We start from the raw sequence: 20,753 nt of genomic DNA on the forward strand, positions 1-20,753 counted from the left end.
TTGAAGTGGGTTTAGAAAAAAAAAAGTCCACCTGCGATAGGTTGGCTCTAATTTTATTGCATCTGCTGCCAGGCTGCTGTTTACGGACTGTACATTGGGGCTTGGATCCAAAGGCTGCTCGTTCTTCTGAAATAAAAGACTGGAACTGAAGGAAAAATGCATTTTGAACAGCCTCTGTGGATTGTTTGAAATGTTTTCAGTAAGAAAACAAAAGAGCAGGTGTGCGAGTCAGCTCGAGTGGTGCCGCTCTCAAGGATGCGCTTGTGAGCTCGGACTGAGACTCTGCCATAAAGGATAGAAAGAAAGAAAACTACAGAAACCACACGACAATCCACTCTTTTGATTTAGTGTCTCATCTTTAATCAGGGTATCAAAATCCTTCAAATGAAGAAATAAAATGACCTCGCCCTCTCTGAAAGGTAATCAGAAGGAAAAAAGATGAAGAAATAAGCATCGCATACATAATGAAAAACAAAAAGGAAAGCAGCTGCCTGCTGATACATATGGTTTGATTTCCAACACAATCCGTTTTCCACTTTAGCCGTGAGGGGGAGTGGCGGCGGGCCGGCGGGCAGCCTCTCGCGCCAAAAGACGGACAACCCCGGGTTCAACGCGTGTGCTCTGAGCATCAGTCACTCCCCCCCAAACAATGAGTCGGATGCAGAGTGGTTACAACTGCAAGGAAAAAGTAGCGGGCGGGGGGCTGAAAACACGTCCCGGCACAGAGGAGATTCATTTTGGGACGGCTGGCGGCTTACTAGGTTATCACTCACTTATCGCCGCTGTAGCGCGGGACGCGGAATGGCCGCGGAAATAGCTGTCCATCACCCAGAACACAATCAGCGGAGTGCGCGGCCGGGGAGCTAATGGATGTTTCCAGGAGGGCAATTTGGTGAGCGGGAAAGTGGATGGATCCATCACGCGGGATGGGATTATGTGCGATTGTTATCCTTCACAGGCACGATATGACAGTCAAGGGGTGTAATGTATATGGACATGGGGGACATTAAATAGTAATCTCTTCACGGCCCACTCACGGCCAATAAGCCTGCCCGCGTCCCACACGCTCCTTTTTCTGACTGAGCAGACGTTGTGAGTAGCACTTAAACAAAAAGGGCTGCCGCTGCTCGTCTATGCAGAGTAGCACGCTCTCAAAAATAAATTAAATTCTTATCTGCAGACTCAATTCAGTGCTTTTTTTTTTTTCACTAAATCAAAGCAATTACTTGACCAAACAGAACTTTTGACACAAATAAAAATAATTAGAAGTAGAATTCCTTGTCAAAAAACGGATTAAAATAGACGTGATGCTAGTGGTAACACAAATGTTGTAATTGATCAGCATGGAGAAGTCATGCAAACGCCACCCCCCCCCCTCCAAAAAAAAGAAAAAGGCACCAATTGCATTACACAGGTTTTGGCCAGGCATTCGTGGTGCCATACGTCTACTTTCCATTTTCAGGAAAATAAGCCTGTCAGACGGCGCACCTCTAATACGCCTGAGGGGGGAGGGGGGGGAGCTCCGTATCTGCAGCCGTCCTCGGATATCCAGTGGCGTACGCGATGCGGCCTCAGAAGATGTGTTTGAGGTGCTTCATGCCGTACGTCTTGAAAAACACCAGGAGGATTAGAGTCCACAGGCCCAGGATGAAGCCGTCGGGAGGATGCCAGTCCTTCTGCTTCGGTTTCTGAGGTGGGGGGGGGGTCGATAGAGAGATTGCAGGTTAGCGGTAGTATATTTCTTCAGTTGAGGCCACTGCTGATTGTTCTGTCATTCACACAGGCAGGCAGGCGCGGAATCAAATATACACTCGCTTCATCTCACACACTTGTGCACAAAACACACACAACGGTTCACACAAAGAGCAGAGGGGGGGATAAAGCTCGTCAGTACACCTCCCCTGTCTTGTGTTTGTCCCATTCACTGCCACATCATCACTTTGTGTGTCATTATACTTTTAAATCTCCTCCATATTAAACATGCATCTCACAAAGAGACGATTTATATGCTAATGCGGCGACAATATTCTGCGAAGAGATGAGCTTTAACCTCTAAAAAAAAAACTCTTCTGCTGCCGACAAAGCTACGGTTGGGTCGTGAGGGGCGCACTCAAAGAGATTTCTGGTATCCTTTGCTATACATGCTGCCTTTATCGAATACAGAAATCCCAAGTAAGAAAACGGCATCCCCCGAAGCCGAGACCCCGAGAGACACGGAGGAATAAGACAACAGCGCGCACTACAAACTGTACTCACGACATACATTACAGTCAAGCTGCCACACAAATCCTCATCCCGCGTTGCGATAGTGTTGCTGAGCCTTACAATGGTACCTAGTGTACATTTACTCTCTCTGAAGTACGTCCACATGGGCCCAGCGGTGTCACGCAGCAGCAGCAGGAGATGGAGGAGATGGAGGAAGGCCGACAGCAGACTGATTGTCCCGTGAAGCTTAGATGCGGGTGTGAAAGTCCAGGGTTGTTATTTACCAATTGTAAACCCTGCGAAGGGAAGTTAATGGTCTCAAAGGCTAGTTTCATGTCTTCTTCAATACAGCATGATGTTAATTTGGTAAATCATGGTCGCTTTGGGGCTGGCTGCCTTGTGAATGATGAATGCTGACACGGCTTTCTCCGGTCTGGGATTGGTACGAGGTTCGAACCCCGGCTGCTCTGTGTCCCAAGTGTCCCTGAGCAAGACACCCAACCCAAAACAAAACCATGGGTTAAAAATGCAATGCAAGTCGCTTTGGATAAAAGAGTCAGCTAAATGACATGTAATGTAAAATAAAATATTTGCTGTGATTTAAAAAAAAACCTCTTTTAAATGGAAGTATTTGGGAAAAGGTTTTTGGGGCCCAAAGCATTAAATTAAGGACCTAAAAAAAAATGGGATTCTGCCACCTGGACACGGGTTCATTCTTGGAAGCTTATTCCACGGTGGCAGAACACAAACCAATGGGTGAAGATACGTCCATGTATCAATCTAAACACTGGCCCATTTAATCAGCAAATATTGTCAGTTCATGGTGTAACGTCTGCACATTAATATATTGCAGAATTGAGGTTGAGAAGTACCAAATTAGCATATGCACAGTGGACAGTGCATGTGCAAATAACAGATTGGCACGTATTGCAGAGTTTAGTTAATTATGCGCGGCATCTGAAAAAAGTACGAAATGTGTCTTTGGCAGCTAATATCTTCATAGAAATGGCCAAGGACATTTAAACACCTCGGCTATATTCAGTTTTCTGCAAGATGATCATCAGCCAAACAACTCAAAGCAAAAGACAGCTTTGCCTGAAACTCATGCCGTCCTGAACAGATATCCATCTCCATTTCTTAGAATAATGAATAGTTACAACGTGTAATACTACTGTTGCTTGTAGTTACCACTGGCTGGCGACTTATTATAATGTCCTATTATTTTAAAAGCTGACCACAGGACCTCAGTGCTCGCGACAAGGTCAACTCAAGGCTGCCATTTCAACACAAACGCAACACCGCTGCCACTTTCCAACTCACAGAGACTGAAAAGAGCATTCAAATTGGATTACGTCTGACCCCGAATGTGTTTAACAGCTCAATCCAGACAAATCAATAGAGCTTCAGTGCCAGCCTGAATGCTAAAGCTAAGGCAACTATGCATTTGAGCCTCCTACTCGTCAGCGTTGGGTCGGGGCCAGAGGTCCAAGGCAAAGAGCTTCTGATTTAAAGTTGCATTCACAATGCAGATATTAGTCAATAATCTTTGCTTGTGTACAATGTGTATTGGCCAACTATGCTATAAGCACATGTACAATTTTACCAGGGGAAAGAGAAGCCTGAAGAAGTTCAATTCTGACTTTGAGAGGCGCTGCGGCACATCGATTGTGAAAAGGGCCAATCGTCCAGACTGCCACAGGCACTTATCCCACATACACTACCGTGTCTAATGGAAACCAGGCTGCAGGTTAAGTGCTGGAAAAAAACTCAGCTTGGCGCCGAGACAATGAAACTCAAAATATCAAGGGACGTTTTCAGCATTGAAAAGCAGGCAGTCAGAATCACACAAAGTGGTTTTGTCCCAAAACAGCCCTCAGTCCAAAAGGCCCTGAAGAGCACAATGAGGTCCTTACTATGAAGAATGGGAACCCACCTGACTACAATCGTTCCCGCCGAAGTCGGATGAGAGGTTTCAAATGGAATTACGCTCTCCCCCAAACATATTGCTGGGCATTGTGGCCAAATCGCTCGATTTTTGTTTCGTCTGACTACAGAACTTTCCTCCAGAAGGTCCTATCTAAGGGCCTCAGAGACGCAACCAGCCGCAGTCACTCATAACCACTCACAAGAAGTTAAGAGGCCGTGCTATGGAGCTCGTTTCATTGACACAACTTTCTAAGTCACCAAAATTGCCAATTCATGTTGCTGTATGTATATTTTTGACCCAGCCGATTTGACCACTTTTTCTGTTAACCCATAATAAAGTCATAAAAGCACCAAACTTCAATGTTTTTTGTGAGAAAGAAGTATGTTCCAATCACTCTATCAGAGAAAAATCAGACTTAGAAATAACGGGAAAGCCACGACATTATGTTCTTTTTAAGTGTATGTAAACTTTTGACCACAACTGTATGTATATTATATATGTTGTAACAGACCTTGTGGCTCCCTAAATCACAGATGTGTCTGCTGCAAAAGACAAAAGCACATTTTTGGGTACGGCTACTGTTTGAAAGTGGATGATACCAATACCTGTAACTTTAATACATTTGTTTACTCCTTCATTCAATACCTATCGTGTAGAAATATTCAGCTGCGTTAAATCCCGCCATGTCTCTTTTTTTTTTTTTTTTTTAAACAGGATTGAATCAAGGTATTGTTTCCCTAGAAATTGAAATTTTGAATCCATGTGTTACTTTGATCGATACCTTAATAAAAGGCATTTAATACCCGTACTCAGCCCAACTCGCAGTTTCAAACAGGTCGATTTTTATCCGTCTGTTCTAGTTTAGCTGAAACTCTCCAAATCCAATTCTGCCTTTGCACAGCGAAGGATTCCAAACAGCACAAATGCAAACAGAAAATGATATATCCCATGTGGGGTTCCTTCAGCGCTTACTACATTTAATGTAATTAATGAAAAGCAATAAATGAGACTAGTTAATGAATCTGATCGGAGTTACATAACACAGTGTTGAGATACATTCAGCTACAGCCTCGGTGACAAAGTGGCCCGGCAGGAAGACAGAAGGGAGCAGCTGAGGGTTAAACATCTGGAGGACGAGGCAGAGCCCGGCGGGGGACATTCAGAAGAGAGGGCCGCGTGGCCTTTGGGGGCAGTTGGCCTCCATTACAAGGGTAGGAAGAGGTATGTGTGTGCGTGTGTGCGTATGTGTGTGCGTGCTTCTTCCTTAGGAGGAGCAGAGAGATGGATCGACTGTGACAGGAAGTCACGTCAGCACCGCCGGCAGAGAGGGGAGCATATGTCAAGAGGGAGGGAGTGACATTAGAAGAGAAGCAACATCAAGTCACAGGATGGAAGGTAATAACTACAACCTCTTTTTTCAGTATGAACAAATTTTTCAAATATTGTGGTTTTGTATATAAAATGTAGCCAGACTATTTTTGTATTTTTTAGTTTTTGATAAGATTAAAAAAGGTGATCAATACAGTGACACAACCATCAATTTGAGATTTAAATTATTGAACTGTTTTTGACATGACTTTGACCGACCTCTATTCCCGACTTAAATCAAACTCCCATTTCGATACTGACATTTTTGGTAAATCATTGGCCTACATGAGCCACGCTACCCATATTTGTGTAAAAGAGTTACCCTGCCCAGTTATTGGTCCTTGTGAAAGAATTCGGCATGGCAATGTTCCAACATACAAGGACGCATCCTTGAATGAGCTTCTTTTGTCGGACCGGCAGCCCAATGCCCACACATTCATTTCATAATTCTATAAAAGATAGAAAAGCAGCTTAAAATTGTCATACTTTTAATCATGTCTGAAAACGGGCTAAATCTTTGGAGCCTTTGCTTGATAAATGACTCCAACGCATAATATTTAATCCCAAATGCTTATTTTCTGCTAGACAACTCATTGCTTTAATGACCAGTTGATAAAGCCCTAAATTAAATAACTACTTTAAATATCCAATTCGGCTAGTCTTTTGGATAGAAATCATCAGTAACCAGTCTACTCTGATGAGTTTCCCACTGAAACAGAGCGACTGCGGCTTCTTCTTCAGAAAAAAAAAAAAAACATTACTGAGGCAGAGAAAAAGAATCAGCGGCGGAAGAGAGCGAGGAGCAGAAAAGAAGGGAATGTTTTTTGACCTTCACAGACTGAACCATTCACTTCATTTCGTAACTCTGTGTCTTACGTATTCAAGTAAGATCAATTAGCAGCCACCCGTCTGATTGATCGGGGCTAATTAACACGGCCGTGCAGGATGCTAATGGTGGTAGAGGGAGGTCTGAAACTCTGCCTGACACGAACCCTCCAAGGTCAAAACTGCCGCAAATTCATGTTGATGACAGAACAGCTGCCATAGTGCGATGCCAGTACACGCCACCGTACTGCCGCGGCATTTGGCTGCTAGGACAGGGTGTGTTATTTTCCCGTTAAGCACGTTTCTGCTTATTTGCTTATTTGTTTTTTTTCCCCCCCCATTATTGAACAGCAGCAACGTAGCGAAGCCGATCTGGCGGAGAAGCTCGTCAGAGTGGGGTTGGCCTCCGAGCCACGCGACCCCAGCAGCCACTTCTGGAAAGCGGTCAATGTCCCCGGCTCGGTGAGGAAAAGAGGGATCTGGCAGCGGTTGTGAGAAAGGAAAAAGCATTCATTTTATGGTGCGGCGTCGAGCCGCCGAAGGTACAAATAACAATTTGACGCAAAAAGACTAGAGCCACAAAGCAGGACAAAAAGTAGAATCCACAAGGCAGTTGAAGAAAAAAGGAACTTCTGGTCATTTTCAGAGCCGAGCATATTGTGATTTGGTGTTGGCTGCGTGATCAGACGTGCGAGGTTTGGGAAGAGAAGGTGGCAGGAAGACGAGACTCAACCGGTCACATCTAGCGGGGGGAACTGCCAACAGTGACAGGACATTAATCAACCGCTCACATGTAAGCTTCCACATACCCAATTACAGGAGGTTTGTGCACAGACCCCACGTAGCAGAGGCTTGCACGTGCACTCGTCAGTCAAAAGGTTCAAGCCTCTATTCACAAGCCAGGGGCCTTTTTCTGCTGGCAAACGTAAAAAAAAAAACGGGGGTTCTTAGAAGATAAACACAGTTAGAAGATTTGATTTCGTCGGCAGCACACAAAGGAAACCGGGACCATTAGGGAATATTCTAAACATCAAGTCATACGAGATTCAATCGCATCCAGCTCTTCAGAGGAGTGCGTCTGATCAGCGGCGACAAAAGACGCCGCCGGAGTGGCGCGGGGACAAAGACATCTCCCCGAGTGTTGCACACAATAGCACAACTAATCAACGAGAGGAGAGCCGTCAATAGGCTTTATGGACATTGGTCATTCTGCTGCAGTGCAGATGGATTATGGTGATAGGGGGGGAGAGGAAGGGAGAGAGAGAGAGAGAGAGGGGGTCATTCCTCATCACTCCCGTCGTCAACCCAGCAGGAGCGCCGCCCGATAATCGAAATCTCTGACGGGGGTCGTCGGGTCGATGAATGTGTTTGTGGGTTGTTCAGGTGGTTGCATCGAGGAAAAGAAAAAAAAAAGAAAAAAAAAGCGGAGCAGCGTTGACAGGAAAACACGTACAAAAAGGTGGAGACCAAACTAAAAAAAGAAAGTGCGCCGTGATATGAAGCAAAGCAGCAGGCAGCAGCGGATGGGGTGTGTTTGTGCGCAAGCTTTCAGCGGTGCGATTGGTTCTGTGCATCGCAAACAACAGACGCCGCTCACTCCTGACCTGCGCTTGAGGCCCTCATCAACCATCAGTTCTCCAGAGTGCCGCTGGGTGAAGGAGGCCGTCCCTCGTTTCCCATCATTCCCCCGGACCTGTGGTCAGCTTCATTGCCGCGGGCCAACTGACTATGACTCCTTTTCTATGCACCAAAGTCCACGTTGAACCCAGCAGCAAGACCAGGACTTTTTCAGATTTTTAGTGAGTCTTATTTTTCTTTTCTACACTTACTTTGTTCAGATGGAGTTGACCTTTGCGATCAATAGCGTCTGCTGTTGTTCTGGAAACCCCACAACAAATACTTCAATCCACCACTATGGTTATAATATTGCAAGGCCAGGTTATGTACTTGGCCTTAGTTCAGCAACTGTAATGACTTGGCAGGATTTTAAACATTAAAAGCAAGACACCGTCACCCTTTCCTCAGAAAGGAGGTAGTATCGTAGTGATGACGTCCAAAACTTTATAGTATTTAGTTATAGTTAAACCATTTATCTAGTTATCAAGTAAGTTGAGAAATAAGCAATTGACATACTGTTATGAAGACATGTTGGCGATCAGTAGATCAAGCACACTTATTATTATTATCATTATAAGCACATTTATTATGATAAATTTGGACTCACTTGGCAAATCCAATTCCCATATTCCCTTTATGTCTGTTCTGCCCTCCAACTACTCCTGAGGGATCTGTCTCTTTAGCTGCTAGATTCTCGATTATATTCACCAGCTGCTCCCTAACTTTGGATGTCGGCTGTTTGGCGCGATTGAGTAGTGTTCTGTGGCTTTAACAGCTGACTGCTGCTGAAAAACAACATTAAGAGTAAATGAAAAACATACACTCCGGTGTGTAAAACTGTTTCCACACAATTCAAAAGAGTTTTGAAGTATGCGTTTCTCTTCGAGGCAGCGGAGCCCCGTGTGTAAGCGCCACTCACGTCTGCGCTTGGCCGAGATTACTGTGACTTCTTCACCTCACTGGCACCAGTTGAAAGGGAAGTATAAGAGATAGCGTATTTAAAAGGCTCTTAATGGGAAAAAAAATCTCACAATAGTGGTGCAGACGTCTATTCTTAATGCAGAGCACACGTTGTAAAAGGGGGAAAGAGGAGAAATAGCCGTTCATTTGTGAAGGTCGACCCAACTGCAAGTCGCAATTCATGTGGAGATGAGGTGAATGCACGATTCCTCGCCGCGATCCTGCCTATCCGTCCTGCTGCCGTTGGCGGTGGCCCTGACGCACACCGAGGCCAGCAGCCACTTGCATTTCACACCCAAGAGCCGTCACGGCGGAAACGACACAGAGACATCTGTTGGTGGAGGGTGTACATAACTGTCCGTGTCCGTGGACACACTTTGAATAACAAAGACACGGGAGCTAAAATCAAATGTTCAACTCATGGGGTTTAGATTCTCCCCAGGTGATCTTGATGTTTCGGGGGTGGGGGGGGTGGGGGGGGCTCTTACCTGGTGGATTATCTCGGACACTGGCAGCTGGTCCACATATGAATAAGACTCTTTTTGCAGATCTTCATTCACGAAACTGAAAGAGAAAATACAAAACAGCACTCTGTTAGCATTTACCTGGAGAATGTTGCAGTCCAGAGTCAAGAGCAAGTAGAGCCCCAAACTGCCAGACCTCCACAACTACCCACAATGCACTTTTTTTTTGAACAACAACAAAGCAATAGGGCATCATCTTGGTGGCTCTTTCCCAGTGTAAAGAAATACAAGCCCTGCTTTGTGCTTCTGCTTTGTCTCTTTCTCCGGCATCATCTGAATCCACCTAAAAACACATTGGAAAACGGTTTCTTCAGGACAGTTAGTAATAACACAACTTCATCTAAAAGGCGCTGCACTTACAGATATTTAGCGTTGCTCGTGATGGGCTGTACACTAACTCTGAAGTGTAAAAGCAGCGATTTAAGTCGTCCATGAGCAGCAGCAAGGTGAAATATTATTAAGTGGTGTGGTTAGAATAAGGCTTTAAGAGGCACTTCACAAACGATTATCTTTAAATTCAGTCATCTCACGTAAATACAACTTATGACTACAAAAAACGAACAGTAATATTTGCAGAAGGGCACAATGGCGTTTCTTCATTCTGAGGAAAAGGAATGGCTTCCTGGTTCATGGACACGTGAAAGGTAACCGATAGACAGATTGTTAATGTGAGACTAGACGTATTAAACCTGTGACCTTTTGAGACACAGGACTGGTTATCCGGTCGCGGAGCTTTACTGCTGCCATTGTTGTCCAAAAGCTATTATAAAAAGGCGTTAATGAGCCACACTTGGTTCCCTGGTCCATCATTATAATTCCGATGAGGACAGGGACTGTAATTAATTTTGAGTGAACCCCAGACACCATGCTGCTGCTGTAAATACTCACTAGAGCACCAACTCTGCATCTGAAGATAGCTGGCCACTGTGGTGTTGCGGCCGCACTGTGTTACGCTAAATCCTGAGCTGTTTTTAACAGATGTAACTTTGTGTTTCTTTAATTTTTTTTCTAGAAGAATTCCATACTTTCATACTACTGGAATGATCATTTTCTGTCTCAATAGGAAAGAGTTAAAACACACAATCAACCTATTGCATCAATTGAGAACCACACCAATTGTGACATTTTTAAATGTTTGTACCTTTCTGTGCATCTTTTTTGAGACCAAGTTTGTCTCATCACAGGCGCGGGCGCACGCACACACACACGTGCACGCACACACACAAAAAGGAAACGCTCGGCTGAAGGTCGCGGTGGAGTGGAGGTTTGATGAGAGGCCGTCTTTGGTTAATGAAAGAAAGTTCAGGTCAGACAGCTGCTGACAAAGGGGTCCACATCCCACAGTTAGCCACCGCTTGCTGTGTGAAGCAACCACTCTCCTTTTTCTCTTCTTTCTTTCCTCCTAGTTACTTTTGTTCAAATTGTGAAGGAAACTGTCCTAGCTGGCAGGCAGAGATTTCCCCCACTTTTACCTTCGCTTAAGAGATGAACTCTAATTGGATTTAAACCATTTTCCACTTTTTACAACGTAAAGAGACATTTTGGGAGAGGATTTTTCAATCCACTTAGCTTATTCTAATGGATTTGACTTAACCTCCACTAACTCTAGCTCCGGTGTCACTGCTGCCACAGGCTGCCGTCTTTAGGTCAAACAAATTTCTTTTTAACATCTGCTCTACTCGCGACACGAGTCGATTTTGTGGGTCCGTCCAGCGCTGCAGGTTACACATTGCATACAGATACTTTATTACTGAAACTGAGCCTCTGCTTGATAATTGATATTTTCCTTGGAGTCACAACATGACGTTTTGGTCAACAAGTACAAATGGCTTCAAGTGAGTAAGTACACAATATCATTATACAGTTAAGCCCGTGTATAATGAAGAGGATTGAGGGGGTCCATTAAAACGTCTCCTCAATCAAGAGCAATTCACTTAATAGAAGAGCTTGTTCTGAGGGAAAAAGCAGCCGTTTAGAAAAGGTTGAGAGGAGAGAATAAATCAGGGGTGCAAGAAAATGACTTGCAAGAGACTCACACGTGTAACAATCTTCTTTAAATATCCGGCGCAACTCACCTGAGTGACCCAGATGAGCTCATAATAATGAATTGGGCTGGAACATACAATTATTTTCATTACTGATAATACTCAGATTAGTTCCCAATTAACTGATTGTGAAACGGATTAAGTAATAAATGCACATTATGATTAAAGCCTGGGGGGGGGATTGAAGTTTTATTTCTGCTTTTACCTGTAATTTAAATCCTTAGATTTGTGCATTAAGCTGGATTTTCTGTTATTGAATTTCATCAGCTTGGTACATAGTTTCATTGTCGTGTTGTCGTCGTGTTGTAACAACATAAATCTTGTTAACAACAACAAGCCATCAACTCATATCACAAGGCTGTCACCTTGAAAACTCCAATTCTGAAATGATTCGCACGACACCTTTAAATTACATTTGATAAGCAGCATGCCGTTTTTTTTCCCAGCAGAACAACATCCTTGTATACTAAACTCAATTCACACTATTCCATTACCCACCTCCCCTTATTGATCTCACCCCAACAGTTAATGATAATGTCACCCTTGAATGTGACAGACCAAATGACGGAAAGCGTCGTTAGCCTCAATAATATCTAACTTTCACAATAGTGTCTTTTATCATCCCTCAAAGCAGAAAGGTGCTACTAGTGCTTCGCTGCATCACTGAGCTTGGTTCCATTAAACATCAAATGAGTTTGGGGATTGCTGCTTTCTTACATCAGAATTGGAGATAGAACGTCACCCTCCAAGACTGAATTAGGGCAACGGCTCGATAACGCTTGTGGTGTGTTTCTGGCTTGCATCGGTGATCAGCCAACATAATGTGTTGAGCCTGATCAATAATAAAGTAATAGGAGGAGTCGTGTGAAATGACTAACCAGCCTAAGGCCAAAACAGTTGATGACCAAAATCGGTATGGCAATTGCCTCTAATTACTAATTAGCAGCCAAACACATTAGAATATTTCACTAGAACACCTCCCAGTGGTTTAATTAAATCCCATCATAAATTAAATTAATAGAAGAGGGGAGCATAATCAGGAAGAGGATTAAGTTTCTTTCATATCTATTTGTATTGCTCTGCAATCTTTTCCTTACTCGCACCCCAATGAGTGTATGGAGGTCTGTTTGCATTTTGGTGCATGAGCAGTGAGTTTTCCTAAAACATCAGGTCATCGTCCTTATTTATAGGATTAGCGTGTCTGGGAATTAATATGAGCTGGTCAACAATATGTCACCAGGCACAGAGGATGCTTGAGTTATTTTGCAGTCGCTGGTACAGTTGGTGAATCATCCTGAACATTTTCAAAGCAGTGAGTGCTTTTCTCAAAACAATTTGTAAAAACTGCACCCCATCAGGAAATAACTGCATACGCTTGGCACAACAAGAATTGTTAGTACATCCCTCAAACGTTAGTTTGCAGGTCAATAAACATTTCAGTGTCGTTGTTGGAAAATAAGCCCCAACGCTTAGCCGAGCAGTATTTTGTGATGTACTGTGTGGCTACGGTTTTGATGGCAGTGATGAAATACATACGGCATAGATCAATTTAAGCAGTACAGAATTAAACGTAACTGCCTAAGTGGGAAAAAGGATTACATGAGATTGTGGACAAGATTCACCGTTTGTAATAGTTCATCTGTTGATGACAATCTGGTTCAATTGTTGGGCGTGGAATGACTTCCGCAATGAACTAACAGTAAGACAGGTTAAGAATTTAAAAAAGGGAACCAGTACATACATACATTTTGATCAGCGTGTGGTAACGTAGTAAAAAGACAATTGTAGATAAACATTTACATTTACAATGGATCAAAGCATTTGCAATTTCTTCAAAAGAAATTTAAAATGCCGGGATGATGTGCACATGACGTCGAGGTTGAATCACAATCTTTGAGAGCTGCAAATTATAAGAAAACTTAAGACTTTGACAGCTATCTGCAGACATCTAGTGGACAAACGGTTTTATCACATGATGCATTAAACTGATGCTGATTCAATGTGGATGCATTCCGTTTGGTAAACGCAGGGTGGCGCCACAGATGATCTTTCAGCGACCCTGCTACTCACTCAATGGCTCCCATGAAGAGTTACTAAACTATAGCCTTAAGCCAAATGAACTACACTTCGCTGTGAAATAGAGGTAGAGGAATAATGGTTATGAATAATATCTAAATCAGCTGTATGTTTATTTCAATAATGTTATTGGTTCGCCTTAAAAACAAAGCCACCTGTCGGGTAGTCATAGCAACGTCCACCTCGTCTGCTGGAGACAAACCACTCAACATGACATTAGCAGAGAAATCAATTGCACTAACGGGAGACGTTTTAAATAAAAATCGAAGTCCAACTAATTCCGCTCGCAGGCCTTCAATTAAAACCAAGAGGCTGACCTCAATTAAGGTTTTTTCTCCTCCACCTTTCTTTACAGCTATTGCAATATCGTAGAGAAAACTGCAGGTAAACATTACAACTTCATTTTGTACTTGGCAACTGTGCTTTGGCATTCCATCCAGATGATCTAAATAACTGCAAATACAAATACACCAATGACAAAAACAATCGAACTCCGCTTACTTTTGCTCCACCTGCTCAATGGGGTCGGTCAAGTTGACGGTTTCCATGGTGATTTCGACTTTGCGCACACTACCAAAGAAATCTGTTATGAGGACACTTCCGGGGTCCCTCAGGAAGAGATCAGTACGGTGGCCCGGGGTGGACACACACTGACTCTTGGGACACACTTTGAACTGTGGAAGCAGATAAAATACGAGCAGTTTGTTAGCAAAATGTAACTTTGTGAAACACAGAGCTCACAAAACAAGCAAAACAAATAAGACTAATCTACGTAGGCAAGTACCTACTCATGCTGCCGTCAGGATATTTAGCATTAATCTGTAGTAGAACCACAGATAATAAACAGGTGCCTCTTGTGGCTGAAACTGCATAGAGATGTAAAAAAAAAAAAAAAATTTAAAAAGGAGTGTGGAGAAGATTAGAGGCAAGGCACATTATTAGTGCAAGTCATTGTTGATACACATCTTCCTGCTCCTGCTTTACCACTTGTGGTGGGGTTAATCCTCTTAAGTATGTGATTCATCAGTGTGTTGTCCATTTGGAGAAAAAAAAAAATAGAAAGAAAGGAACAGAATCCGTTAAACCGAGGTAAACATTATCTATCAGCCAGAAGGAACTAGAAAAGCACATAAGTGGTGAAGGCTTTTGTTGGGACCCTTGTATCAAAGGGTAAGCATTTGCACACTGGATTAAAATGGAAAACTTAAGTTTATACGGACAATCCATAGAATGGATCTTTAATCCCGCTAAATAACAACAAAGAACAAAGGGTGCATCCCCAGAGATAGCGTTGCAAAGAATAACGATTATCAGATGGAGCACTTCGATCGAGCTCAGACGGAGAGCAGCAGTAAGGATTCAAGGTGTTTGGATTGCATCTCCTGATGAGGTGGGGTTGAGTGATCTCTGCAGCCAGTCGATCTCTGCAGGAGTGTAAGATGAAAAGGGTGCTGCTGAGACATGGCCCATAGCAGCGTGTACTCTCCTTCACCACCATCATCATTATTATTATTATTATTATTATGTCTTAAAGGCCAGCACCCCCAGCACCGTATCAAGACATTCTGCTTCAAGTGCAGACTTTCATCTGGCTCCTTTCAGACTGGAAACATTATAACATTAGACAAATACTTTCATAGCAACCGAGTTGACCCCGTCTAGTCAGTCCTTTGACACTTTAGAAATAATTATATGAAGGTTAATTAAAAAATAATTTCCAATTATCTTTCGAGTTTACCAGTTAATGCTAATCATTAGGGAAAAGGCAATATTAGCAATTTCTCAAAAACCGAATTGTATTTAACCAAAATCCAATTATAAATCAAGTAAGTGCTTACAGATGTCGAAGAGCTAAAATCATCACGCTGGAGAAGTTGATTCAGTGAATGTTTGGCTTCAGAGCTGACCTCTGTAAGCGTGCCTGGCTCACTGAATCAATAAGTCAATCTAATTATCACTCGTTAGCAAGCAATAACATTAAAAAGGTTTATCATCGATGTGCCTTAAATACTTCCAATTTGGACGAGTTAACAGAAGATTTGAAAGTATATATATAGTTTACAGACTAAATCTATTAATAGAAATGATATAATTGATAATGAAAAGGTCAGCGGCTGCTGTTCGGCACAGGTGTCCTCTGGGACGTCGCATGCACAAGCACACACGTCCTCACCAGGTCATTCATGTTGGACTTGCTCGCAGGGTGGATGTCTTCCAGGAACTCCAGCAGGTAGAAGGTGTAACGGTCCATCAAATGGACTCCTATGGCCAAATCTGGCTGGTGCTAGAAACAAAAAAAGGAAGCAGAAAATAAAAAATACTAACAAAAGGCAACACCTTTATCAGCACAGTTGCTGGTTGCGTTTTCCTTACCAGTTAAATAATAATTTGCTTTGAATCACTGAAACAAGGCAACAGTAATGTGTCATCTCCTACAAAGAAAATCCGTACCCTCACTACACAAATATGACACCGTGTTATAATTCACTATTATAGCATAGTGGGCTGCTGCCGGCGTACTCCTGTGTGTAATGGATTCAGTGTCTTTTAATCATTGCTAAGTAGGAGGTGTGGTTGCCAGCGTGACACTTGTTGCCAAATGACAATGACAATCCCACTTCCTGGTTTGTTTGCAAAAGGATCCTGATTGGACTGCAATCAATTCGGATGAAATAAATAGCACCAGCACTAATTGCTGGGTAATACAATTTCTTTTCCACTTTAGCCTAACCCCAAATTAATGAGGCAGAGTGTATAATGCCAAGTGACATGGGTGTCATTCTGTAACGTGGAGAGGGAACAGAAAGTATTCCTGCGTCACAGTTTAAATGCTAACAAGTCGCTGTGCAGTCTGAACAATTCATGTTCTTCAAGTGTTTATGAGGAGCTATAACAGGGAATCCAAAGTATTTAGGTGATTCATCTTCACAATATTGTCACATTTTACAAGTATTTTTGATACTGCAAATATATTCTTTTAAACTATTAAAAATATTAAACAAATATTCCATCAATTCACACATTTTAACACACTTGAAGCTCATGTATCGCCATAAAGACTCCAGACTACTAAACCCAAATAGAAACTCCTCTGCTTGATATATTGTAGGTTTTCTATATTATGTTACTTGTATACGAGTGGGTTAATATACTAACCCAGGTGGACTTTTTGATGTTGGAAGTTGTTTCTAAAAAAAGAGCCCTGTCCTGTACGAGCACTCAACACATACAAACATGGTATAGTGCTTAAAGACTGAGGCTAGAACTACGAGGTATAGAGTGGCACCAGAAGTGAATCACAAAGAAGAAATGGAGATGAAGGATCCAAAATTCTCCTAATCAAATTAATAGCAGGTCAAAAATATATATATTGTATTCACATTTACAGAAATGGGACTCCTGTTTGGAGAAGCAGTCACAAGGGGAATCAGTCTGCAGATGCAATGTGCTGTATCAAACCACACTGCTTATTAAAGAAAAAACAGACAAGCTGATGGATCCTTTTTAATTTGTCAATGTCCTTGATGATAACTCACCGACAGGGAATCCTCTCCCACTTGACTGCTGGCCAAAGCCATGAGGTTTGGGGAGTAGAACCTTTCATACATGGAGGCCCCTTGGCAAGTGTCAATAATGAAGAGCAACTCATTGTACCTGGTGAGACAGACACAATCATGTACATTCTCAAACAATACTGATGAGAGAATACACAGCTGGCATACCGCTCGTCTATTCGCTCCAATATAACCGGTTATATTACAAACCTTCAAACCATCTTTCATTCTGCAGTTGCCATGGTGACCAAGAAAAACCAACCGCTTCATCCGCTGCCGCTAACACACCAACGCACACAGATTCTCCCTCCCTTGCTCCTGTCCTCCTTCCCCCCTTTCTTCCTCCGTTAGAACAGAAAATGTCTTTTTAACTTATTTCCCGTGTTTAGGCAAACACAATAAGACAGTTATTTCCAGTTGACTAAACTGAGGTGGTTTTCGGGGATGAAGGAAGAAAAGGTGGCCAAAGGTGACTGTAATTTGCCAGTTCTAGTCTGTTATTATCACTTCCTCAACAAAGCTGCCGTCACTAGGCTTTTATCAAGCAGCCTGAGGCCTGATTGTAACCTAGATACTCCTTATCGATAGGTTTGGGGGACAAAAGGGAAGCTGGCAGCAGAACAATGCTTTTGCTCAATGAGTGCCTTGCGATGCACGAATTAAAAACCAGCAGCATTAAAAAGCATAAATGTAGTCCATTTATGAAAAGAGAGGGTCGCTCTTTGATAGGAGGAGTCTTCTTGTTGTTACAGGACGCGTTTCATTGACAACTTCATGTTCACAGGCTCACTTTTCCAACTTTCAGACCACCACTGAACTCCTTTGGTTGAAGGTTTTCATATTTGTTAGACTGATTGACACGTTCAACAGGGATATTGACGTGTACGCTGTTGCCATTGACCCTGGGAACACCTGTACATCACGGCAGCAGGAAGAGAGTTTCCATATGTCATACTTTACATACTCTGGACAGTTATGGCCATCAGGGGGAACAAAAGACTAGTGTCTCTTCACATGGACCTTTTCCATCTCAGTTTTATGTTGTCCTCCGTTTATTTACCTTCTTTTCTGCCACATCTGCTGGAAGGCATCAGCCAGTTCCACATTACTTATCTCCTCAGAGTCCTGGAACTTCAGAAAGCCATTCCCGCCATGGCCTGTTAAACAGACATGTCGTTAGTGGCTCGGCCCTTTCTGCCGCATTCTATTTCGACCCAAACGTCACTGTGAGGGTTTAGCTGAGACAGGGGTTTAGACACAGAAAGGTATTGACATTGCCTGAGCCTTAAAATGAATGTGTCTATCAATGCACATTCCGTACAGAATGAATAATATGAGTGGGAGTATTTGAGGGTGGATTTTTGACCTGTCAAGTATATAAGGATGTTGCTGCGGTCATCGGAGAGAAGGCGCTTTGAGCGAGGAGTGCTGGGTGGAAGCCGGCCGGTCAAAACGCGCAGGAAGTTCTCCACTGTCACCTGAATCATTAGATGGCAACACTTTCCATTACCAAGCATGGATTGGAAAGGATACAGTATGTAATGTGCATCTTCTAGTCCAATGAAAATAGAAAATGGTTTAAGAAGACAGAGTTGACATTGGTTAAATGATCAATGTTCCTCTTTTTACAGGCTCAGATTCTTTATCAATGAAATCACAAAGGTAACTTTTCATCTGCATCTGTTGGGACAGTGAACATTACCTGCTTCACTTATCATTTAATTACACTGAGAGAATCAATCAATCATTCTATTCTTTTTTTTTTTCCCTGCTGAGATTAATCACCTTTTCGTTACCGTTGGACTGCAAACATTCATCGGTAGACCAGTGTTAATTCATATTTAAAAAGAACAGACAAAGCAGAGTAAATAATACGTCACTAACTGTAATAAAGAGAGGAGTTCTGCCTTGTGGTATCGAACAAAACGCTTGGGTTCATATCTATTTCAGAATGCAGATGATATCGAGTCATTTCCTGACGTAAACGCAGAACAAACACTCAAAAAAGACTGTTGACCGTGACCCAACAGAGTGAAATGTGAACCGACCTCATAGCCACGGTAGTCCACCTCCACATCATCGCCGTACACATTGAGCTCCATGTTTTTGTGGCTGAACACTGTGGCAGGTTTGGGGTTCCGGTGGTTACAAGCCATGTCATCAGCCAGCATGAGAACTATGTGGCTGGGGGGGGGAAGACAGTAACAGCGATCATTCAAAGCGAAAAGTTGGAAACTAAGAGAAATGCCTAATGCCCTCCTATAATCAAGGGCTGATTACATTTTCATACAATATGTCATCTTATTGTGTGCAGAATCATATGACTCCACCATAATTTTCCCACGGAGAATAATAAACAATGATAATAATAAAAGTCAGTGCACGTGAACAATAAGTAGTGCTTGGCCAGCAGGTGTTTCAGAAGTAAAAAGCCTCATCTTTTTCACGAGAAGAACCCGAGAGCCGCTCCCTTTGTCATTGTACACAAAAATACATCACATTCACTCAGACTGACGACATATTTTGGCCATGGAAGGGAAGGACTCAAACTGATTACTGCGATGGCATAACATTTAGGGCCCCCCTATCAGAAGTGTCTACTGTATCCTCAAAACCCCCAGTTCGAGTGTAGAAAGGGGAACATTTGTAACAAGCACTCAATTTGTCTCTCACAATCAACTTCTATCATGACACATAAAAAGATGTTACAGTAAATGCGGTTACCTGTCAGGAATGCCCAGCCTCTTGACACTTCTGTAGACGGACAGCGTGTTGGCAACATGGCGGTAGTTGAACCAGAATCTGGACGTACACACCTGTGTATGAAATACAGCAGGTGTGTTAGGTCGTCAACGTGTTTCTGCTGCCCCCGTTATTAATGCAGCAGACCAATTAGCATGTTAGCGTTAATAATAATCCCAGAATACACACCAGAACGGCCCAGTTGTTTGTGTGACCACTGCTGAAGAACTGGCCTGCGTTCTCCTGAGGAACAAGTGGAGAACGTTTTTTAAAATGTAACGTTAGTTCGGGCTCGTGAAAACCAACACACTACTCAGCAAAACAGGTAGTGTTAGCATGAATGCTAAAGTGGCTAGTATGGGAATGTCTTTACAGGTCAAATCAAACATAAATCAAACCAACTGGCGGGATTCGTGTTGCAGCACGTGGTAGAATATACACTCACCTCAATATTGACACTGTTAGCCGATAAATGTGTGGCTAATAAGCTCAGTAAACCTAGTATTTTCATTGTGCAGCACTGTTAGCTGAGTGCATCAAGGAAGTGAAAACCGGCGACTCCGCCCTGTAGGTGCTTCCGGTAAGAGGCATTTCAAAATAAAGGCAACGATAAGGAGTATTCGAGTGGGAAAAAAAACATCAAATTATATTGTAAACAGAAAGCAAAAAGGGAAGGTCTCAGTAAGCTGCTTGATATCCTTTAGGTCTTCAGGTGTACACGCCATACATCCTCCCCACTTTACGGAAAGTGTGAGGTAGTACTGCGTTTTCTAATCTTCATGCAGGGGAGAAATACAAATATAAATATCACATAGGTTTCATTTACAGTACATGCAAAGCACAAATTACACACATACTAGTTGTAATCACTATTCTGCGAAAGTAGATTATTTTACCATCCTCATTTTGC

At 42.8% G+C, this 20,753-nt stretch overlaps 1 protein-coding gene across 2 annotated transcripts; it reads right to left on the reverse strand.

The window, feature by feature from the left end:
* Positions 1–337: 337 nt before the first annotated feature.
* On the reverse strand, positions 338–20,464 carry pigk (phosphatidylinositol glycan anchor biosynthesis, class K). Of its 2 annotated transcripts, none has more exons than XM_040172324.2 (11): positions 20,289–20,464; positions 20,033–20,086; positions 19,826–19,917; positions 19,150–19,285; positions 18,468–18,579; positions 18,162–18,258; positions 17,084–17,201; positions 15,721–15,831; positions 14,049–14,221; positions 9,391–9,466; positions 338–1,688 (listed from the first exon to the last, which is right to left on the reverse strand). In XM_040172324.2, exons 1-11 carry the CDS (start codon positions 20,352–20,354, stop codon positions 1,572–1,574), a joined length of 1,152 nt encoding a protein of 383 aa, XP_040028258.2. In that variant the 5' UTR covers positions 20,355–20,464; the 3' UTR covers positions 338–1,571. The 2 variants fall into 2 exon arrangements, with proteins under 2 accessions (XP_040028258.2, XP_077955447.1); XM_078099321.1 differs by lacking the exon at positions 338–1,688 and adding an exon at positions 8,502–9,233 and having other exon boundaries at positions 20,289–20,441.
* Positions 20,465–20,753: the final 289 nt, after the last annotated feature.

The sequence above is a fragment of the Gasterosteus aculeatus genome, chromosome 3, assembly GCF_964276395.1.
Source record: "Gasterosteus aculeatus chromosome 3, fGasAcu3.hap1.1, whole genome shotgun sequence".
NCBI classification, from domain to species: Eukaryota; Metazoa; Chordata; class Actinopteri; order Perciformes; family Gasterosteidae; genus Gasterosteus; species Gasterosteus aculeatus.

What these genes read in the sequence shown, in the direction of transcription:
- pigk (XM_040172324.2), bottom strand. Translation starts at nt 20,354, where the DNA reads ATGAAAATACTAGGTTTACTGAGCTTATTAGCCACACATTTATCGGCT. An exon ending in AGGCTGGGCATTCCTGACAG is followed by an intron (nt 19,286 to 19,825) that starts GTAACCGCATTT and finishes TCCCCCCCCCAG; the next exon opens with CCACATAGTTCTCATGCTGG. An exon ending in ATTGAGCAGGTGGAGCAAAA is followed by an intron (nt 9,467 to 14,048) that starts GTAAGCGGAGTT and finishes TTTCTCTTTCAG; the next exon opens with TTTCGTGAATGAAGATCTGC.